General features: G+C 36.4%; 1 protein-coding gene across 4 annotated transcripts in view; it reads left to right on the forward strand.

Moving 5' to 3' along the window:
• The window catches only part of LOC150090684 (uncharacterized), a 306,488-nt gene that overhangs the window by 59,508 nt on the left and 226,703 nt on the right, over positions 1–20,277 (forward strand). For all 4 annotated transcript variants that reach the window (XM_090372249.1, XM_090372256.1, XM_090372243.1 and 1 more), the window contains one exon: positions 11,799–11,926. In XM_090372249.1, the coding sequence (XP_090228375.1) occupies positions 11,818–11,926 (109 nt within the window). In that variant the 5' untranslated portion in view covers positions 11,799–11,817. The remainder of the gene's footprint in view (positions 1–11,798; positions 11,927–20,277) is intronic.

Genomic DNA, 20,277 nt, shown 5'->3' on the forward strand with positions numbered 1-20,277 from the left:
CAAGGAAAGGGAGGATACCCTTTACTTCTACCTCCGAGGTATATGGAATGAAAGAGGGAAACCATCAAGAAAATTAAGCACTTTATCCTCTCTTTACCTTCGTATGATGGTGAATGTATCATCAATGTAGCATTTCCATGTACTCGTTGGGTTAGGCAGATCTGACCCATTAAAAATCTTGGACTCCAGCTCTTCCATGGCTAAATTAGAAACAGTAGCACTTACTGGAGAGCCCATGGCCATGCTGTGAACTTGCTTATGCATAACACCATGGTATAGCATAGTAGTGCTAGAGACATAATTCAATACTGCTACAAATATCCTCCATACTGAAGGAAGTCCTTTTCCTTATTGTAGCATTGCTCTCTAATGCCATATGCACACACACTTCACATCATGCTCAGTGGGGATGCACATAAAGGCGGACACGTTGCCTTCAGTTATTTGAGTGTACAAAATAAAAATCTTCAATTTAAGTTCTTGTTTATACTCTGGCACGACCACCAGGTCAGTAGAATTCACAATAAATCACCAATACAAATGTTAATAATATTTAGCAGTCACAGGCTTGAACCGTAGTCCACTCAAAGAGCACGTGCTACTGCACTCATGCTCATGACCACTCTGCTACGTCAGGCAAGCTGGATCTTCCTATAATAGGAGTTATCATTTTGGCAAGGAATCTGTAGAGTGCATAAGGCTGCCTACAAATGACACAGTAGGGCTAAGCAGAATTCCTGCCTTATAAACTTTCAGTAGGTCATAAAATCTAGGCAACTGGCAACCTGTGGCATGTAACATCCAATATGTGTCGTTAGAAATCTTGCCAGCATTCATGTCCTTATTAACTTATTGAGTGCATGTCTGTGTGACAAGAATATCACAGTAACAGGTAATTATATGATATTAGTATAATTACTGTGATATTAGTAATTATACTGTGATATTAGTAACCACCCCGTTTAACGAAGGGGGTGGTTCATTAAATTAGGGGGAAATGTCTTTGTTTCTTTAAACTGCTTAAAATTTCCTAGTATAACTAATTCTGCATTGAATATTAGCACTGTATCCATAATTAACAGCTACTGTCTTTTGATGATTCACATTCCGTCTTTTTTAAACACTTGTTTTACAGTTGATTTATTTTTTAAATTACACTGGTCATCAAAATAACTTTTTTTTTTTTTTTTTTTTAAATCAAAGATGGAAACACTTTTCTCTAAACCAATTTTGTACATTTATTTAATTTTTTTTTTTTTTTTTCTGTCCAGCACATGTTTTTGTAAAATGGCATTGACAGTTACATTTTTATCTACTTTTACACTTGAAACCTGATACAATTTATACACATAGTTACAGTTCAGTATCGTAAAAAAGATGTACAATTTTAAAATATTGTGTGGATGATTTCCTTTCATACAACTTCCAATGTACATTCCACAGAAACTTTAGCAGTGATTTTACATTGACTTCATGTTTTTTTTTATGGAATTGTAGCCAGGTGGGCAGGAGCAGTAGTGCGTAGCACACGTTTTTTGATTAGACCGGGGTTCGAGCCCGTGCCCACCAAATACGGAGAATGTGGAAAGGTCAGGGAATGACCACCGCATATCCTTCGAGCAATATGGCCTTAGTTGCTAACGCTCCTAAAAACCAAATAACAAACAAAGCCCTGCTCGCCACTCACTTTGCCAAGTTTTTTTGGGAAAGAAGTCCAAATGCAAATGAAAGAGATGAAGTTAGTGTTTTACAATATCCCATTGTATGCATTGAACAGTTTCCAGAAGCCAATTTGCAAGTCTGCCATTGATTTAAGTTCTAATACAATAGGAATTTTTCAAAACTTTCATCCTTTTTGGAAAATTCTCACTAAAGTAATGAAATCCTCTCAAATTCTTCTTACCCACTATTTTCACAAAACTTAATTAGGCCAAGTTTAATTTGGAGTGATGGAAAGAAAATCTTCACTGGATCCACTAATGGAACATGTTGCACACTACTTGTTCCTGACTTATATTTGCTTCTTTAAGGCCAGTGGTAGCCAGGTGGGAAGGAGCAGCAGTGCGTAGCACATGCTTCTTGATTAAAACGGGGTTCGAGCCCGTCACCACCAAATACGGAGGATGCGGAAAAGGTCTGGGAATGACCCCCGCATATCCCGGAGCAATATGGCCTTAGTTGCTAATGCTCCTAAAAAAAAAAACCAAATCACAAAAATTAAGTCCAGTCATATTGATGTAATAGCCTGCAGGAGAACAGCTAAGTCATAGGCATAAGAAACAACATTTTGTGAACCTTGCATTCCCATTAATTATACCAATTACTTTTAGGATATTCCTTTGATGAATGCTGTATTGAATTACTCTGAGTCATGTGGACAGTGGGGTGGATTGCTTTAAGTTTCTGTTATTCAAGGGAACAGCTTTCAAATTTGGCTGTGAGGAGTTGAAGAGATTCTGTTCAGATGTAATGTGTACTTGTGACAGTTCTCTAAAAACTCCATTGATATCGTGGCAGTAGCAAAGCAGGCCACTTTCAGTAAAGCATATCACCAAAATTTGGTTTATTTTTTATTAGTGAGACATTTTGATCTTAACAATTTTCTCTGTGTGCTTTTCTGGCACTGTTTTTGAACTGTGATTGAAAACTATGGAACCTTGAGTCAATCTGGATTTGAGAGACAGAGAAATTTTTTGGTTTTCTTCTCACTATTGCTGAATTAGTCAGCCACTGGTGAAGTTTGCTTGGCAAAAATATCCTGTTTTCTTCCGTCAAATTGGAAGAAAATCGTTCTAGACAGTTTTTCCTCCAGTTGGATTGAAAACCCCACGATGCACATGTGTAATGATGCAGTTAACATGTTAAAATGTTTCTGATCTCATGTCAAGAAGTTTGGCTTGATCTTTTAGAGAGGGCTAGATTTCTAGTGAGGTTATTCAGCTCATCTTTTTAAGTAAACAGCTTAAAGAGATAAGTTGTAGAGAGGTTTGACCTTCTTAAAAAACACTTTTGTTTACCTTAAAGAGGTAAACAGCTCCAACTCATCTCTTTGTTGGGTATGTATTCGGGAACATCTGAATCTTGGGTCTCAGCCAATCGTACCAAAATTGACACACTGTCATTATGAGGGACTGGGCTCGTGGTTGAATCCAGGTTTGGATAAACAATTTTGTGGTTATTATTCACTGAGAATCTAACTGTATTCATATTATAAAAGTAACAGTCACCATTGTGGTATTTTGGCTATTTCCGTATCATGAATATGGCAAATGGCATCAACTTTTTCATTTTGTTTAGTCACATTCATGTGTAATTCAATTGAACAATCGTCACAACATGTGGTGCCTATTCTGGTCACCTTGAGGACAGCCAAAGTATAACTGGTAAATTTTCCAAATATTCGTCATGATTATACACTTGTGACATGATCTTTTCTGAAACAATTCATAATTAAATGATTAAATTTTGAAATAACAAGTATAGGTTTATGTAATTGTTTAAATGAGTTCACTCATTCAAATAATTAAATAAATATGATTATAAATCATAATAAACAAATAAGTGTGTGTGTGTGTGTGTGTGGTATTTTGTCTCATCATGTTTGTTTAATTAGTCTATCACAAACTAGGCATGCTGAAAAAAAACCAAAAAACACTTTTGGAATCAGCATTCAAAGTCTTTTTTTTTTTTAAGATGCAACACACTTTTTGGCCTGTATTATTATTTCAAGCTGTTGTTCAGTAGCACTGTATGCTAGACAATATATTATATATATATATACACTCACCATCCCAGGTTGTGCTCACATTTGTTTCACATAAGTCATGCTAGTCTAGTGAGGGTAGCATTTACAAATTATGCACAAGTTTAATACATTTACAGTCATACCTTTACGCAGTATTATTATTATGTTTTGTTTTTTTTATTTTATTTTATTATTTTTATTTTTTTTTTTGTGTGAGCAGTATTTGTGATTTATAATTTTTGTTTAGTTTAAGTATTTACGGTTTTCTTTCAAATTTAATGTTTTTTTTAAAATAGTTTCAGTAAAATAAGAACAGATTAATATTTAATTTAAAAGCATTTATGTACAACTTTTTCATTTTTACTAATTTTCAAAATTTCATGAGTTCACTCATACAGTGCCTGCTTCCTAGCTAACAAAAAACACTGCTCAAGGTCCAGACTTTTTCAGGTTAAAGACTTCTCCGGTCAGGAATATATTATGCTAATCCCAGAAAGGAGTAGGATTTTTCAGCCTGCAGAACTTGCAGGTCAGCCCATGAATTTACTTATATAGACAATATACATGTAATAATAATAAAAAAGGACCAAGATAATATAATAGGAACTGGCTGAATATAATCTTACACCAAAAACTTCTTTGAAATGACTGATCAAATGGCTAAGTAGATGCATTTCGTATAATGTCATTTTAGATGCAGAAGAGTCAGCCAATCATCAGCTATTTTCAGTCCACTTCAGGATGGACGCTCCAGCAACTTTCCAGTTCCTTGTGTTTTGTTCAATGGCCATCCATTTACCACCTACGCACTCTTGAATTTCATCTGTCCATTTTAGTTGTTGTCTTCTGGATTTTCTTTTAGCTCCTCTTGGATTCCATTCTGTTATTTTCTTAGTCCATCTGTTATGTCTTCGAGCAGTGTCCGCCCAAGTCCATTTCAGTTCTTTAATTTTGATAAGAATGTCCTTTACTTGTGTTTACTGCCTAATCCATGTGTTTCTCTTCTTTTCCAACAGTCTGATTCCTAATATAATTCATTCCATTCTTTGCTGCGTAGTTTTCAGCTTCTCTTCCATCCTTTTGGTGAATGCCCAAGTTTCACCTCCCTAAGTCATGGTGAGGAGTGTATATTGGTTCATTATTTATGCTTCCGACAAATTGTGATATTTCTCCTCAATATGTGACTATATTTCCTGAATGCTATCCATCTGAAATTTATTCTTCTCTTGACTTCCAGCCATTTATCATTGTTACAGTTAATAACTTGTTCACGAGAAGTATATGAATCCACCTTTTCAATTTCTACTCCTTCAACAATTATATCCCCTTCTGTGGCTTACTTGTTCGTCGTTACTTTGGTTTTAGTCATATTTATCTTTAGTCTGAAATCCTTTCTTTTAACTCCTCTTGGGTGCCATTCTGTTATTTTCTTGTTCCATCTGTTGTGTTTTCGAGCTATCTGTCCCGCACAAGTCCATTTCAGTTCTTTAGTTTTAATAAGAATGTCCTTTTGTTGTGCCTGCTGCCTAATCCACGTGTTTCTCTTCTTATCCAACAGTCTGATTCCTAATATAATTTGTTAATAATATAACCATTCAAAGAATCAACTATCAGGTGGGACCTCTGCACCCAAGACCATTGCAGATATTAATTTAAAGTTATAACTGTAGCCAGTAATTTTTGCAGAGATGCCCTGCAAAAGTTGATTTCATCTTTCAATTCTTAAACAGTATGTAGATTATATGACATTCATCAATATAATGTTCTCTCAGGATATGAACAGTCACATTCATCTTATATGGCTTTGACGTTTCAGGTTAGTGTTCCACATTAACTTGTGTTGTCCAGAAAGATTGGCTATTGGTTCCACCTGATGAAATTGCTTGCTGCACATTGCATTTTTTCTCGCTTTCTCCTTACATGCACATTCTGTTTTATTTACAAAATAACACCTAAGATGGACATGTGCTCTGGTGAATAACTGGACATGGCACTTAATGTGATCACTTCGGCACACAGCTTAATTGATAACAATAATCAGGAAACAAGAATGCTGATGTTCAGCATTGTTTATTGATGTAGAGTGGAAATATGTACATAAAAAGATAGAAATTGACAAAAAAGAAACATGACAACCAAGTAACATAAAATAATTGACTGTCCACTCTTACTTTAAGAAAGTCATCAATAACAATGAAACTTGCAATGTTTCCAGAAATTTATACAAACTTTTAAAAGCAAATAAAGAAAATATTAGTCAATAATTATAAAAGGAATAAACAGACTGGTAGGAGTACAGATACTATATTTTCTTTTGTGGAGTAATGACACTGACAACTATACGAACTGGACACACAACATGTAGGAGTTCAAGAAAAAATTGTAACATCCATTGCACATATGTAAACCTCAACCAGACAAAACAAGTGGTAACATAAACCGAAGTGCTGATTACAGTAAATATTTTTCTAAATATTACTATGCATCTGATTGGAATTTCATAAAAGTGATAACAATACATGAATGATGACATTATATGTGATCACAATAAGTGGTGAACTGTATTGATGAAATTAATCACAAAAGGCAAATCTTTCTTTGTTATTGTCAGTTAGGGATTGTTGCATATTCAGTTTGTAAGGAAAGAGTTTTAGGTCTTGTCAGATATTGCTTAACACTTTCACTGCTGGTTTTTCTGATGACCTTTTTGACTTGTGATTGAAAACCATGGGTTTGAGTCAGTCTGGATTGGAAAGAGCAGAGGCATTTTTGAGATTTCTTCTCACTATGACCGAATTAAGCAGCCTCCAGTGAATGTTGCTTGGCAAAAATATTCTATATATTCCCCCCCCCTTCGAATTGGAAGAGAGAAAGTTCTAAAGTAGGGTGATTTCCCTCCAAGTGATTTAAAAACCTGATACCACATATTTACACGAGGAAGCAGTGAACGTGTTAAAGTGGATGTTTGTTTTGGGATTTATTTCTTAATTGGTTTTTGTGGTAGTTTTCTTAATTGGTTTTTGTGATAGTTTTCTTAATTGGTTTTTGTGATAGTTAGAAATGATTTTTAATCATTTGTATTAATTTTCAAATATATAAATGCTCTCTCTCTCCCAATTGCGAACTTACTGAATTTAATGATATACACTTAAACAGTGACATTGGATGGCTCTAGTCATGTTTTCCAAAGTTTAGTGACCACACCACTTGCATGGATAATTGCAGTATATGTTTACAACATTTTAAATGAGAACCTTCATATATTATGTTTTGACAGGTGTGTGTTCATATTTAATTTTATAATAATTTAACTTTTAATGTCTTTATGTGCTTGTCTTATAAGTAGCACTGATGATGGAGGTAGAGCTTGTGCCACATCATTGGTAGCTATCAGGTAGTTTGTTTTTCAGATAGTGTGTATGGTCTAACAGGGTCTTTCTGATGGCATAGCTTGGTATCTCCTGCAGCACAATTTGGTCAACTATGGTAGGATTATAAATTTATCAAAAACCAAAAATGCAGCCCTAAAGATGGATTTAAATGCATAAATCCAAAACGTAGCCGGTTGTTGGGACTGTCTGGGTCTATTATAGTAATTGTCTTCTCAGTCCAATAAACTAATTTGCTATGTCATTTGGTAAAGTGTATTTACTGAATCTACTTAGTAATTCCATGTAAGTGTCCTTTTCAAGTTTAATTATCAGGTAGTTTGTTCTATGTTGTGTATTGTGTTTGTTGTAAAAAGGTTAGGTTAGTTTAAATATGTAAGTATTTTATTTTTTAAGAATTTTTGTATAAGAAAGGTTATTTTTAATTTGCCAGTTGATGCGATACTGTGCTGTGTCAATTGGTTTCCATAAGTTGGCTCTCTTCAACCAAACCTAAAACACGAAGATTATTACTATATTTAATATTATTCTTATACCATGTGAAATTAATAATATAGTTTATTAAGCTATTCGCTTAAACTACTATACAATAAGGTGATGTTTCAGGTATCTTACCAATACCCACCATCAGACCATGCTGTTGGGGGAACAGAAAATAGAAAGGGTTACAAATTTGAATATATTACAAGGCACCTCCCTAGCCAGGTGGGAAGGAGCAGCAGTGCGTGTAGCACACGCTTCTTGAATAGACCGGGTTCGAGCCCGTCACCACCAAATAAGGAGGATGCGGAAAGGTCAGGGAATGACCACCGCATATCCCGGAGCAATATGGCCTGAGTTGCTAATGCTCCTAAAAACCAAACAACAACAATATATTACAATTGCCATTATTACAATTACCATTACAATTTGCTAATAAACAATTTTGAAGTTTGAATTATTGTTACAGTAGAAACCAGTTATTAAATTAAGTTAATAGTAATAGGGGCATGTGATGCAAGAAAGCAAGCTTATGAGCTTATGTAGCATCAGCCAAAAAAATAAAAATAAATAAAAAAAATTAAATCTTAGGTAAATACAGAGATTAAATTCTTACCTGCTGACAGACTCCTCTGCCTGCTGGCAGAGGAGAGCCTGATGGGTTGTGGTTGTGTGATGGTCTTGGAGGTGTCTTTTATGGCTTTGTTTGATAACGTGTAGAGGATATCCATTCTTCATGTCTAGCTTGGTTATTGTTTTTAGTTCTTGTTGTACGTTATCTTTTTTACAAACTATGTAAGCTCTTAGATGAAGGACTTTAGAATGCCGTTTTTTTTTTGTTTTTTTTGTTGAGGAAGGATGGCAGGATTTGTAGTTTAATATGATTCCAGTATCAGTGGGCTTCCTTTAAATTTCCATATGTAGATCTAAGGGCTTTCTTGTGAACAGGATGTAGAGGAAAGGAAGGTTGCAGTTGTTTTATATTTCCATTTTGCATTTAAATTTTTGGCTTTGCTTGTTGAGAGCCTCAAAGAATTTATGTAAATTTTCTGTACTATGGTTCCAGATACCATGTCATCAATGTACCTGCTCCAGAATTCGGGTTTATTCAGTTGGTTTCCCAAGAAATCTCTGCCATGAGAGAAAAGAGTGCATTTTCCATGCTGAGGCTAGAAATCTGCATATAGAATTCCTCTTTGAATGTGAAGTACAGTTTTCCTATGGAAAGATCTATGAAGTCTATTTCTGAAGTAGGTAGAGGTCTTGAATATCCCAGAAGGATATGGCTGTCTATTGCTTGGAGGAGGCATGTTTTGGCTTCTTCCAAGGATATGGTGGTGAACGTGGAATCCATATCAAATGACACAAGGACGTCGTCATTGTTGACTTCTACATTAAGCCTGGAGATTAAATCCTGGCTGTTTTTCAATGTTCTCTGATTTTTTGGAACTATCTGGGAGAGGAGTTGAGTCAAACATCTGGATATCTTCTGGCCGTGGTGATGTCTACTGCCGATAATAGGTCTGGCAGGGAATCCTGGTTTATGCTCTTTTATATTAGCAAACAGGTATGCTGCTTCCAAGTTGTCAGGATTCAATTCTTTGTGGAGTTCTTCGTTTATGTATTTACGGTTGAGCAAGGTCTTGTGAAAATTCCCCCCCCTTTCCTTCTCGAAAGAAAGAAAACAGATCCCACTGGTGGGATCTGTTTTTAATGTTTTGTAGATGTTGGTGTCTTTTAGTGGCTCTTTGATTTTTTTTTGATGTAATAATTTTTCTTGTTGATTATGCTGTTTCTTTTGTCTGCTGTGGATATTTCTGTCTTCTTTCAGGTTTTTTAAAGGTTTTTTTTTCCACAGGTGGTTAGATTGTTATTCTCCTTGTAGATCCTCTTGTAATCTGTGTTGTGTAGTAACTGCATGGCTATTATATTAATGGCATCCTTGGCTCATGATAGTCCTGGATGAGCCTTAAACTGTTGTGGAAGTGATCTAAGAAGTCTAGAAAACTATGGCTAGGTGTGGATCTAAAATATAGGCCTTTGTTGAGTGTATCTGCTGTAGAACTTCAGCTGTAGTGAGGGTTTTCAAGCTTAGGTTGATGATATGGCTGAGTAGTTTAGAGTTATCACTTGATTGGGCACATTTGTGGGTAAGGTTAGATTTATTTGGGAAGGAATGATTGTTTAAGTTATGCAGTAAATTTTGGGTTTTAAGCCTAGAGATTTTTACGTTGTGATGCTTGGATAAATCTGTGTTTTGGTGGATCAAATGGAGATTAATCAGATCATATTTGAAAAATCGTTTTCATTAAGATTTGTCTTTAATCCTGCGAGGTTTTTATTGTAAGTATCTAAGTTGAAATGTCTAGTCTGATTTGTCTAATATCGCCTTGTAATAATTTTAAATGCACGATGTTAATAATATTTTTCTGAAAAGTTCATTTTTTATGGGTTCTTTGATGTTAAGACTGGCTGGAGTATTTTTTTTTTTTTTTTTTTTTTTCATTTCTACATGTAACGAGAAATTTATGCCCACATTTTAGTTTTGTAATTTTTACGCTCAGATTTTCAAATTTGCAGATGAGGCGAACCTAGATCTAATATAGTTAGGAAAGGACATTACTTGGTTGCTTTCCATTAAGATTATTACTATATTTAATATCGCTCTTATACCACGTGAAATTAATAATATAATTTATTAAGCTATTTGCCTAAACTACTATACATTAAGGTGACGTTTCAGGTATCTTACCAATACCCATCATCAGACCATGCCGTTGGGGGGAACACAAAATAGAAATGATTACAAAAGAAAGGTTCTTTGTATTTACCTAAGATTTACTTAATTTAATATCTGGTTTATATTACAACAAAAATTCAAACCTAGAATTGTTTACTAGCAAATTGTAATTGTAATATTGGTAATTATATTTTTAATATTCAAATTTTGTAACCTTCCTATTTTTTGTTCACTCAACAGTATGGTCTGATATGGGTATCAGTAAGATACCTGAAAAGTCACCTTAATGTGTAGTAGTTTAAGTGCATAGCTTAATAAACTATATTATTAATTATATTAAGATTTTGGAATAGCTAGCTATTTAATTGAACATATAGAAAAAAATAAATAAAAATAGATAAAGAGAACAAAGAACTTTAAAATACAGTTTACACGTCATTATTAAATGCAATAATTTGGAAGAAATGTCTGAGAACACCATTCAGACAGTGCCAGAATGCAGTTCCAGAGCCTTCTGACCAGTGCTGGATCTCTTAACTTTATTGCTTTTCAATTTATAAAACTTGGCAGATTTGCAGTTGTTTCATGATTTCTCTGGGCTATGAATAATTGCTTCCTGAACATGTAATATTTTCATGTGTCCTCATAGACTTCTTACTGCCAACAGTGCACTTATTATCTATCACAGGTGTTCTGACTACCTTTTAACAAACTCAAAATTGTTGGCCCTTTTTAATTAACCAAATCTCACTTAAAAATCACACCGTACTATAACAAAACTGCCAGGTAGATTTAAAAAAAGAAAAAAAAATCCTTTTCATGCCAAAAGCATGTTGGTCAATGGTGTATTTCTTAAGGAATTTTTTAATCAAGTTGCATCCATCACTGACCATTAAAAAAACTCCCATGTCTTATGTGTTTGATGAAACCAGCTTGCCATTGACAGTCCAGTATATCCAAATAAATAAGCATTAAAATTTGTTGAATCATTTCTCTATGACCCTCTAAAAAAATGTGAGATATTTATTATAAATAAATTTGTAACTCATAATAGGTAATAATGTGGTTAGCTAATGATATTTAGTATGATTTAAATTTATGTAACAAAACATACTCATCTGTACATTATCAATAGCATGCTAAAAGTTTCTATACTGTTTGAAATATAAGAAAGAAATTAATAGGTTTGGGGCTATAAAAAAATAAAATTTTGGATTTCTGAACTTGTTTACAGATTTATTTTTATACATTTATACAGCTTTACTACATGCAGTGCTGCATTTTGCATGAAGATTTGTAGCTGTTATGAGTTACTTAATTGTCTATATCAGAAAATCATTGTAATTTTTCATTATCATTGCACTCTGTTATATTGATTATTCACTATTTATATTTATCAAGTTAACATGCTGTCTTAACACCTCCCCCCCCCCCCTTTTTTTAGATTGTATTTTGATTCACAGATGGTTGGAAATAAATCGGACAACTCCCAGAAAATGGGTACTTCAAAAAAGCAGAACGCAGTGGTTGACCTCATTGACAAAATGGTTGAAAAAGGAGCCAGGAAATGTGGTATGTATTTTTTTTTTTAACTGAATTTTGTATTTCCAGGATGAGATGTGAGTTTTGATTGTCCATTTCTTTATTCACCCAGATACACCTGTGTAATAATCATAGTGAATACTAGAAATGATTAACCCTTCTCCCCATCACACAGTGCAGTTCATCCTGCCATGGCAAATCCATAAATTTACAAAGGGCATTGAAATGACAACTGCGAAAATTAAGTTATATTTCACAAACAAGAAGGAAACAATGGATGTAAGGCTTCAGTATAGTTCTCATTACTTTCAGCACACTTCCATGCTTCACTAATGCCTAGATTCCTCGAGAGAAGCCCATTGTCTTGATCTCTTCATCTAATGAGAAGTGCTATGAGTGGCAAAGGGGGGGGGGGGGGTTGATAATCACATGGAACTTAGTCTAGTGAATATAGAAGACAGGATAATACCTCAAACTTAATCTTCTGTAGAATGGTCAGCATAAGGATGAGCATTATCATGCTGCAGGCACACACACCTGAGGACAGCAAATTACAATGTTTTTTGTTTTGAATTGCTGTCTTTAAATAGTTTAGAACTATTAATCAATAATTGCCTGTTTCTCCTTTCACCAGCTAATTTTCCAGAATCACTTATTATCCTAGAATATAGTAGCACTTTCCTGTATGATGCTTGGATACTTGACGCTCTTAGTTGAGATGAGCCTGTATGACATCATTGTTACCCCAGCATTTGCTTTCTGGTAGGTAATATTTCACCTCAAATTAATTTCTGTTCAATGTTCTAAGATTGCATCTCCTTCATGCTCCTGCTGTTCAAGAATCATGGAATTCACATTGTCATAATTCGTTCAACTTTACTTTTATGTGTTTGAATGATAGTGTGCCTTTAATTAACACTAATCTTACACACCGTGACATTTTACTTAGTAGTAATGTAAATGTTTCCTTTAATGTTTCCCTGCCACTTCTGCTGTGATCTCTGATGTTATGACATAGTATGCTTGTCCTGTTAATCGAGAATCCTCTGCTCTTTCAGTGCCATTCTTTAGCATTCTTTAGTAGAGGCATATGATGCAAGAAAGCAAGCTTATGCGGCATCAGCCAAAGGGGGGGGGACCCCACTTCCATTTCACCCCTCCATTTGTTCGAAATACCTGTCTAGCTGAGCCTTAAATTTATTTGGACTATCTACTTCCACAACAAGGGATGGAAGTCTGTTCCATCAACCAACTACCCGCTGGCTAAAGGCAAACTTCCGCACATCTATCCTACCTCTATCTTTCCTCAATTTGAATTTATGCCCTCTCAGGTGATTATTTTGAGCAAGAGGAAGAGTCCCATCGGCATTGAGCATGCTCAAACCATTCAAGGCTTTATACACTTCGCCAGTGCCTAGTCTCCAGACACTGTAATTTGCAAAACTTAAGCCTTTCTTCGTAAGAGCAACCCTTTGTTCCATTCGCTAATCTTGTTGCCCTTCTCTGTACTCGTTCCAGCATCTCTACATCCTTCTTGAAATGAGGCCTCCAGACCTGTATACAGTACTCAAGGTGTGGCCTGACCATTGCCTTATACAAGGGAATAATCACCTCCTTATCCCTGCTAGAAAAATTCCTGTATATCATTGACAAGACACCATGAGCTACTCTTGCAGCCTGTCTGCACTGCTCAGAGAACTTCATGTCTGCCTGCACAATTACCCCCAGGTCTTTTTCGTTCTCTACCACTGTCAGTGTGGTAGAGAATGAAAGAGTAGTGGCAGTGTGTAATCCCAGAGTAACGTATCCACAGAGTTGATACGTTACTCTGGGATTACTGCTTCCCATATGCAGCATCTTACATTTGTCAATGTTAAACTTCATTTGTCACCTCACAGCCAATCTGCTCAACTTTTCTACATCCTGTTGCAGCAGTGTACTGTCATTAACAACCCTGCCAACCTTCATATCGTCTGCAAACTTGGACATTAAGCCTGATATACCATCGATTACAGCAGCACTGGTACAGGTACTATATTGCCGCACCTCAGGTGTAACTCTTCATGCGCAACACCATATTCGCAAGTCTTGCATAATAGTGCATGCATGGACTGTCTAAAGCTAACAGTACTGCATTAAAAGTATATTTAATCCACAATTTTCTTTTTTACATACAAATTTCTTACACTAATTTCTTTTTTACATACAAATTGTTTATGAATAAGAAATTGTCAGATTTCTCTTTGCCCACTTTAAATGAAATTTGGAATGACTTCACAAAGATTTCTAAAAGGTCCAAGTATAAAATTTCATGAAAATCGTTTGGTCGGAGTCAGGTTGTTATATGCAGATGGATAGACATGGTGGAGGCAGTAGGTGCATATGCATATATTTGTGTGCATGTTTTTACAAACGTGCCTAAAAATGACCCATACACCTGTACATGGTTGATGCTGCTCCTCTTCCCGATTACCATCACTTGATGAACACATGTTAATGTCTATAATCACATGTTATAATACAGTTTTCTTAGTACAGAAATCTAATAAACAGAACTTCTCAAAGAGAATTATTCTGCTATCTGTTGGTAATAAGGTGCTGCCTCACTTGTATGGAGCTAGGCACTTACCACGGAATACTTGACAGCCCACTTAAATGATAACATAGCCAAGGGCAAGGTTGGCTAAATGGTGTGTGTGTGTGTGTGTGTGTGTGTGTGTGTGTGTGTGTGTGTGTGTGTGTGTGTGTGTGTGTGTGTGTGTGTGTGTGTGTGTGTGTGTGTGTGTGTGTGTGTCCAAAGTCTGTGGTGACTGGGGAGGGCATAATGGGTTTGTGGGACAAACCACCTAATCTAGTTATGAAGCACATTTTATTTTAATCTTTGAGTTAAATGTATTTAAGTATATATTAATTTATTGAAGTATGTATGTTTGCAGCTAAATTTTACATGAAATGCTTATTTGGCATAAAAATAAGTATCTAAGTGATAAGTATCTAATACCTTCCAGGTGATGCACACACTTGCAATTTGTGCCCAAGTTCATTTTGTTCTTGGGCACAAATTTTAGGTATGAGCGTCACCTGGAAGGTCATTTAGTCCCCGACAATTCCCCAGTTTTATTTATATCAACTGCAAGAGGTTTATATTTATATCAACTGCAATTCTTATACCTTGCACCTCAAAACAGAATGGACAAATAAGCATTTGATCCTTCTGTTCTGAGGCACAAACTGGGAGTGTGAGCATCACCTGGAAAGTATTAGATACTTTGTCTCCAACAAATCCCCGGTACAGAATGGGCAAATGCATATTGCTCTTGATTGAAAGGATATAGTTTTTTTGGTGGACTTTGTTTTCATGGAGGTGGGTTACACCAAGGACAGGTGGTCTAAAACCAGGGTGTCTGCTGGTAATTAAAATTGATGGATGGTACCACCAACTGGCTGTCAGTTTTATGGGAACCAACAGTATGCTACCTGATGACTTACTGGATTACTATAGTGGTATGCTGGAAAAATACCACATGTTTAGTCAGAATGCATTTGTCTGTGCTTATGTGCAGATACAATTGAAATAAACATGAGTATGTCCTTCAGATAATCCTTTAACCAAAATCGTGTGAAATGAGATCAGTGAGTGAGGTGGCCCATTGTAGTTTTTGGGAAACATGTCATAGAGCAACCGCATCATGGCTGAAAATTGTGGTGTTACTGCATCTGTCTTGAAAATCACTGTTCAAGGCTTGAAGGCTGGGAATAATATGTTGGGTGAGGAGTACATTCTATCATGTACCATTCACTGTCCCTTTGACCCAAGACACCTGTATATGGTTGATGCTCCTCCTCCTCCAGATTAACATCACTTGAATCCAATGCCCCCGGCCTAGGTTCCACCTAACGTAATCGGAATTGTGTGTTTACCTTTCCTGCAACCTGTGGGATCTTGGAAGTCGAGGGAGGCCCAGCTTTAACAAGATGGGTGATCCTGGTATAGCTCACCCAGAATCAGCCAGCTAGTGGGTTTGCCTGTGAGAGTCAACTGTGCTAAAGCTATGTCCTACAGTTGAAGTGCTTTGTGATTAAATTATCCCTACCCTCTGACTATGAAATTATCCCTACTCTCTAATCCTATTCCTCTGACCATGAAATTATCATGGTCAGAGGGACAGGGTTCAGACAGGTGGTATGGTGCTGGTATGATGTTTTGGTAGCCCTGGTGACCCACTCCTGAGTGCATTTACTTTACACACGATTACTTTATTATTTATTGCATGACGTGGAAAAAATTAATCTCTATGAATCCTGATAATCTAAACTCTTTTTGTGAAACCAACAATATAGTCTTGTCTGTATCAGATAATAATAATAATAGTGAGTGCAATATTATTACTATCTCTCAGCAAAAAGGTCCGGAACACAAGAAAAATGTACCTTACTCTTCCTAGTAATTCATTCACCAGCAAAAAAAATAAGATCAGTGAGTGAGGTGGCCCATTGTAGTTTCAAGGAAGATGTTTCCTTTCTTTATTCTGAAAGGCCTGGAAGGATTAGCAGGTTCTCCTTAATCAGTTAAACAGCTGATAGAAACAAAATGTAATAAGCTTTCAGAACAGTTCCTTTGAGCCAGCACTATTGAAGGAATTATGATCACTGAAATAACCCCACAAGACACTAAACTCCTCAAGAGGTGCGATATATGAATGGGGTCCATTTTGAAGTGCCCGAAAAGATGATCTGTTCTGAGCTAAAGCCACAAGTACTATAATTTTTAGTGTTTTCCACCAACCATGGAATAAAACGAAAGACGAAAAACCCAAATTTTTAAAATATTTAATATTTACAATAAATGATTTACAAACAAAATATTACTGATAGTAATTTTAAAATAAAATAAAACAACTGTGATATACAGGATAATAATAAAATGCCGAATTTAAAATGCAATAAAATATACTAGGTTAAAAGCGCTAAAATACTAACTGAAGCTTTCAAAGGCTTCTGCCTTCTTTCTCAACAGTGTAATTTCTGTTCTGCGGTGCATCATTAAATACCAGCAGGTTCACGGTGCATCTCACGTGAACGTGTACTGTTCCCGTCAGAACCGGAAGTGGCTCGGGAGCGTTTCAGGCAAAAACGTTCATCCCCTCCAAGGATTACCGCCTCAAAGAGGGGATGAATGCGTGTGCCCCTATCTCTATTTATATTTTTCTCAGTAGAACTAATTCGCAAGCTCTCGAGCCACTTGCGGTCCCAAAATCTATGCGCCCGATCAGTGATGACCGCTTCATCTGGGGAGATTTGATGTTGCTTCTCCCAGAAATGTTCAGCTACGGCGGATTTGCCATAGTCTGCATTTCTTATCGCATTTGTATGCTCCCCCAGACGATCTTTGAGACGCCGTTTTGTTTCTCCCACATAACAATTAAGCCACAAGGTTTAATAGCTGCAAAATGCCTAGCTATCTTCGCTGCCATGTATGGACGTGTGTACCAAATCCTTGAAGATGCTTTAAGTGATAAAAATATGGACACTCACAAATAGCCTGTTGTGGTGCCCTTGCATATATGGTCTGTGTAGCTCAGAAACCTACATTCATTAACTGCCAAGTACATTCCCAAGCATTCCAGAAGTGGAAAGAAAGAAAAAAGAGATACAAAGGCTGAAGGCAGAGTTGAGCATAATATACTAAGAGGCAAGGTGTAACCTATAAATAGCAGCAAACCTTTTTTTAAACAGCAAAAGGTTGCACGGTAATGTTCAGTCAGAACACAAACTGAAATGAGTGTCTCACCAAAAGATTCATTTACTTCCAATACTTTCTAATAACACACACACACACACACACACACACACACACACACACACACACACACACACACACACACACACACACACACACACACAGTAAAACTCAGTGGTAAAAGAAACCCACAAAAATGAAGCACAGTCTGGAACACAAGAAAAAATGAAAAATGGATGTCAAGGCAAAGGCACCAGATGAATCAGTCTTGGAGTGCTTTGCCAATGAAGAAATTGACACTGGTCAGCAGCCATTCTTTCCCAAAAAGGATTAATCCAAGACAGAGGAGTAAGCCCTCAGCATTTCACAATCCAACCAATAGATTCACCAAGCCTAAATAATGTCTAAATTGTTATAGGAATTGTCCTAAATTCATGCAAAATATAGATGACATTGTCCTGCAAAATTATGAGCCAGCTTGCATTTGATTGCAGGAGACATATCTGAAGGGAAATGATTAACCCACCTTCATAACCTTATCATTCAGAAGAATAGAAAGGGTTGTTAACCTTGTGGAAAACCAGACTCCATTTCAACCTATGCCACTTATATACAACTTAAAGGAAAAGTAATTCACCTTGCAGTAAGGGTTTTAGGCACCTCCGTAGCCAGGTGGGAAGGAGCAGCAGTGTGTAGCACACGCTTCTTGATTAGACTAGGGTTCGAGCCCATCACCATGAAATACGGAGGATGTGGGAAGGTCAGGGAATGACCACTGCATATCCCGGAGCAATATGGCCTTAATTGCTAATGCTCCTGAAAACCAAATAACTAACTAAACAGTAAGGGTTTTATTAACAGTTTGCCCCATTTATTTGCCAGTTGGGGATAACATCTTCCAGACAGACCTTGATGATCTTATTATGCAACTGCCTTCTCCTCTTCATCTTGGTTATTTTGATGGACACAACATCCTGTAGTGCTGAAATTAATGGAAGGGGTTGTGTTATAGAGCATATGTTCGCCGACAATGATTTCTCCCTTCTAAATCTAGGAACTAACACTTTTTCTATATACCCACCCGTATGTTTTCTGCTGCTAATTTTTTATCTGTTCCCCTTCTTTCCTTCACTTGGGAGATGGAGGAGAATCCATATGGAAATAGTCACTTTCCCATGGTGACTTCACTACTTAGAGACTATCTTCCTTCTAGGCTATCGCAATAGAAGATAGATTAGGCTGACTTTTAATACCTTCTGATATCTGGCATATTTTGACATCATTACAGTCAGTCAGGAGGTTGTCTGTGATGCTGCAGTAACAGCATCACAGACAACGAAAATACTTCACGGAAATATTGTCCGTGAAGCTGCAATTGCATTTTCAAAAACATCTTCCTGGTTTCCATCATTTCCAAATCCATGATGAACTGCAGAATGTGCAGCAGTAAAAAATACTCAAAACAAACTTGAGGGATATTCCAAAGATATCCTACCATGTCTAATATTGTAGCCCTCAAACACCTATTCAACAGAGCATACTATATTCACTATTAAGGCCAAAAGGAATCTTGGGGCCTCTTTACTTCCTCTATTAGCCAGTGTTCCTGAGGAAATATTTTATAACAGCTTTGCAACATCATCTTACTATCCACAGTTCCTGGTCTCAAAACAGAAAACAGGAAAATAAACACTTTTTATTTCACACCAAAAGGTTTTTACCTATACAATGGGCCATTTACCAGTACAAGGATTAAAGACAGCTCTAACCCTTATTGGCAAGTGCTGTTGGACCAGATGCCATCCATTATGAAATGATGAAACAGCTTTCACCAAAATATGTCGATCACCTCCTTTTATACTTTGTATTGGCCTTTTGCTGATGAAATACCCTTCATGCTGAGAAGAGGCTGAGCTATATGAAATATGAAATTACTGTTGTAATTGCAGATGATTGCTTATGAGAAAAACTTTTGAGCATAAAGGCTCCCACAGTTGATGGCATATACCCTGTAGTTTCAAGGGAGAGTGCAAGGGAGTATATTGAACCATGGTGGGTCATGTATTCAAATTACAGGGGTTGGGGTTTGGATTAGATTGTTGGAAGTTTCCCTCTGGGAGATTCCTTTGGATTGGAGAAGCACCAATGTATCACCAATACATAAAAGCAATTCTAAGGGTGAAGTTGGTAACTACAGACCAGTTAGTCTGACTTTAGGGGTAGGAAAAATCTTAAAGGCAATGATTAAGAGTGTAATCCAGGGACATTTAGATAGAAATGGCATTCTGAAGAATACACAACATGGCTTTGTTAAGGGAAAATTATGCTTAACTAATGTAGTAGTCTATTTTGACAGAGTTACTCATGAGCTGGACAAATGTAATTTTGGCATAGTTTATTTAGATTTTAGGAAAGCATTTGCTAAGGTTGGGCTTTCTCAGTGGCTGCGAGACAGAATGCTGTGATTAATGGATATTCTTCAGATTGTTGTAATGTCAGGAGTGGGCCCTCAAGGATCAGTTCTTTGACCACCGTTGTTGTCTCATTTTCATAAATGACATCAATGAAGGGATAGAGAGTGGGATGTCAAAATTTGCAGATGACGTAAAGATTGGCAGAGTCATTAATGATCGTTGCCAAG

Source organism: Mastigoproctus giganteus, chromosome 1, assembly GCF_048544385.1.
Source record: "Mastigoproctus giganteus isolate SK-2022 chromosome 1, ASM4854438v1, whole genome shotgun sequence".
Lineage (NCBI taxonomy): Eukaryota > Metazoa > Arthropoda > Arachnida > Uropygi > Thelyphonidae > Mastigoproctus > Mastigoproctus giganteus.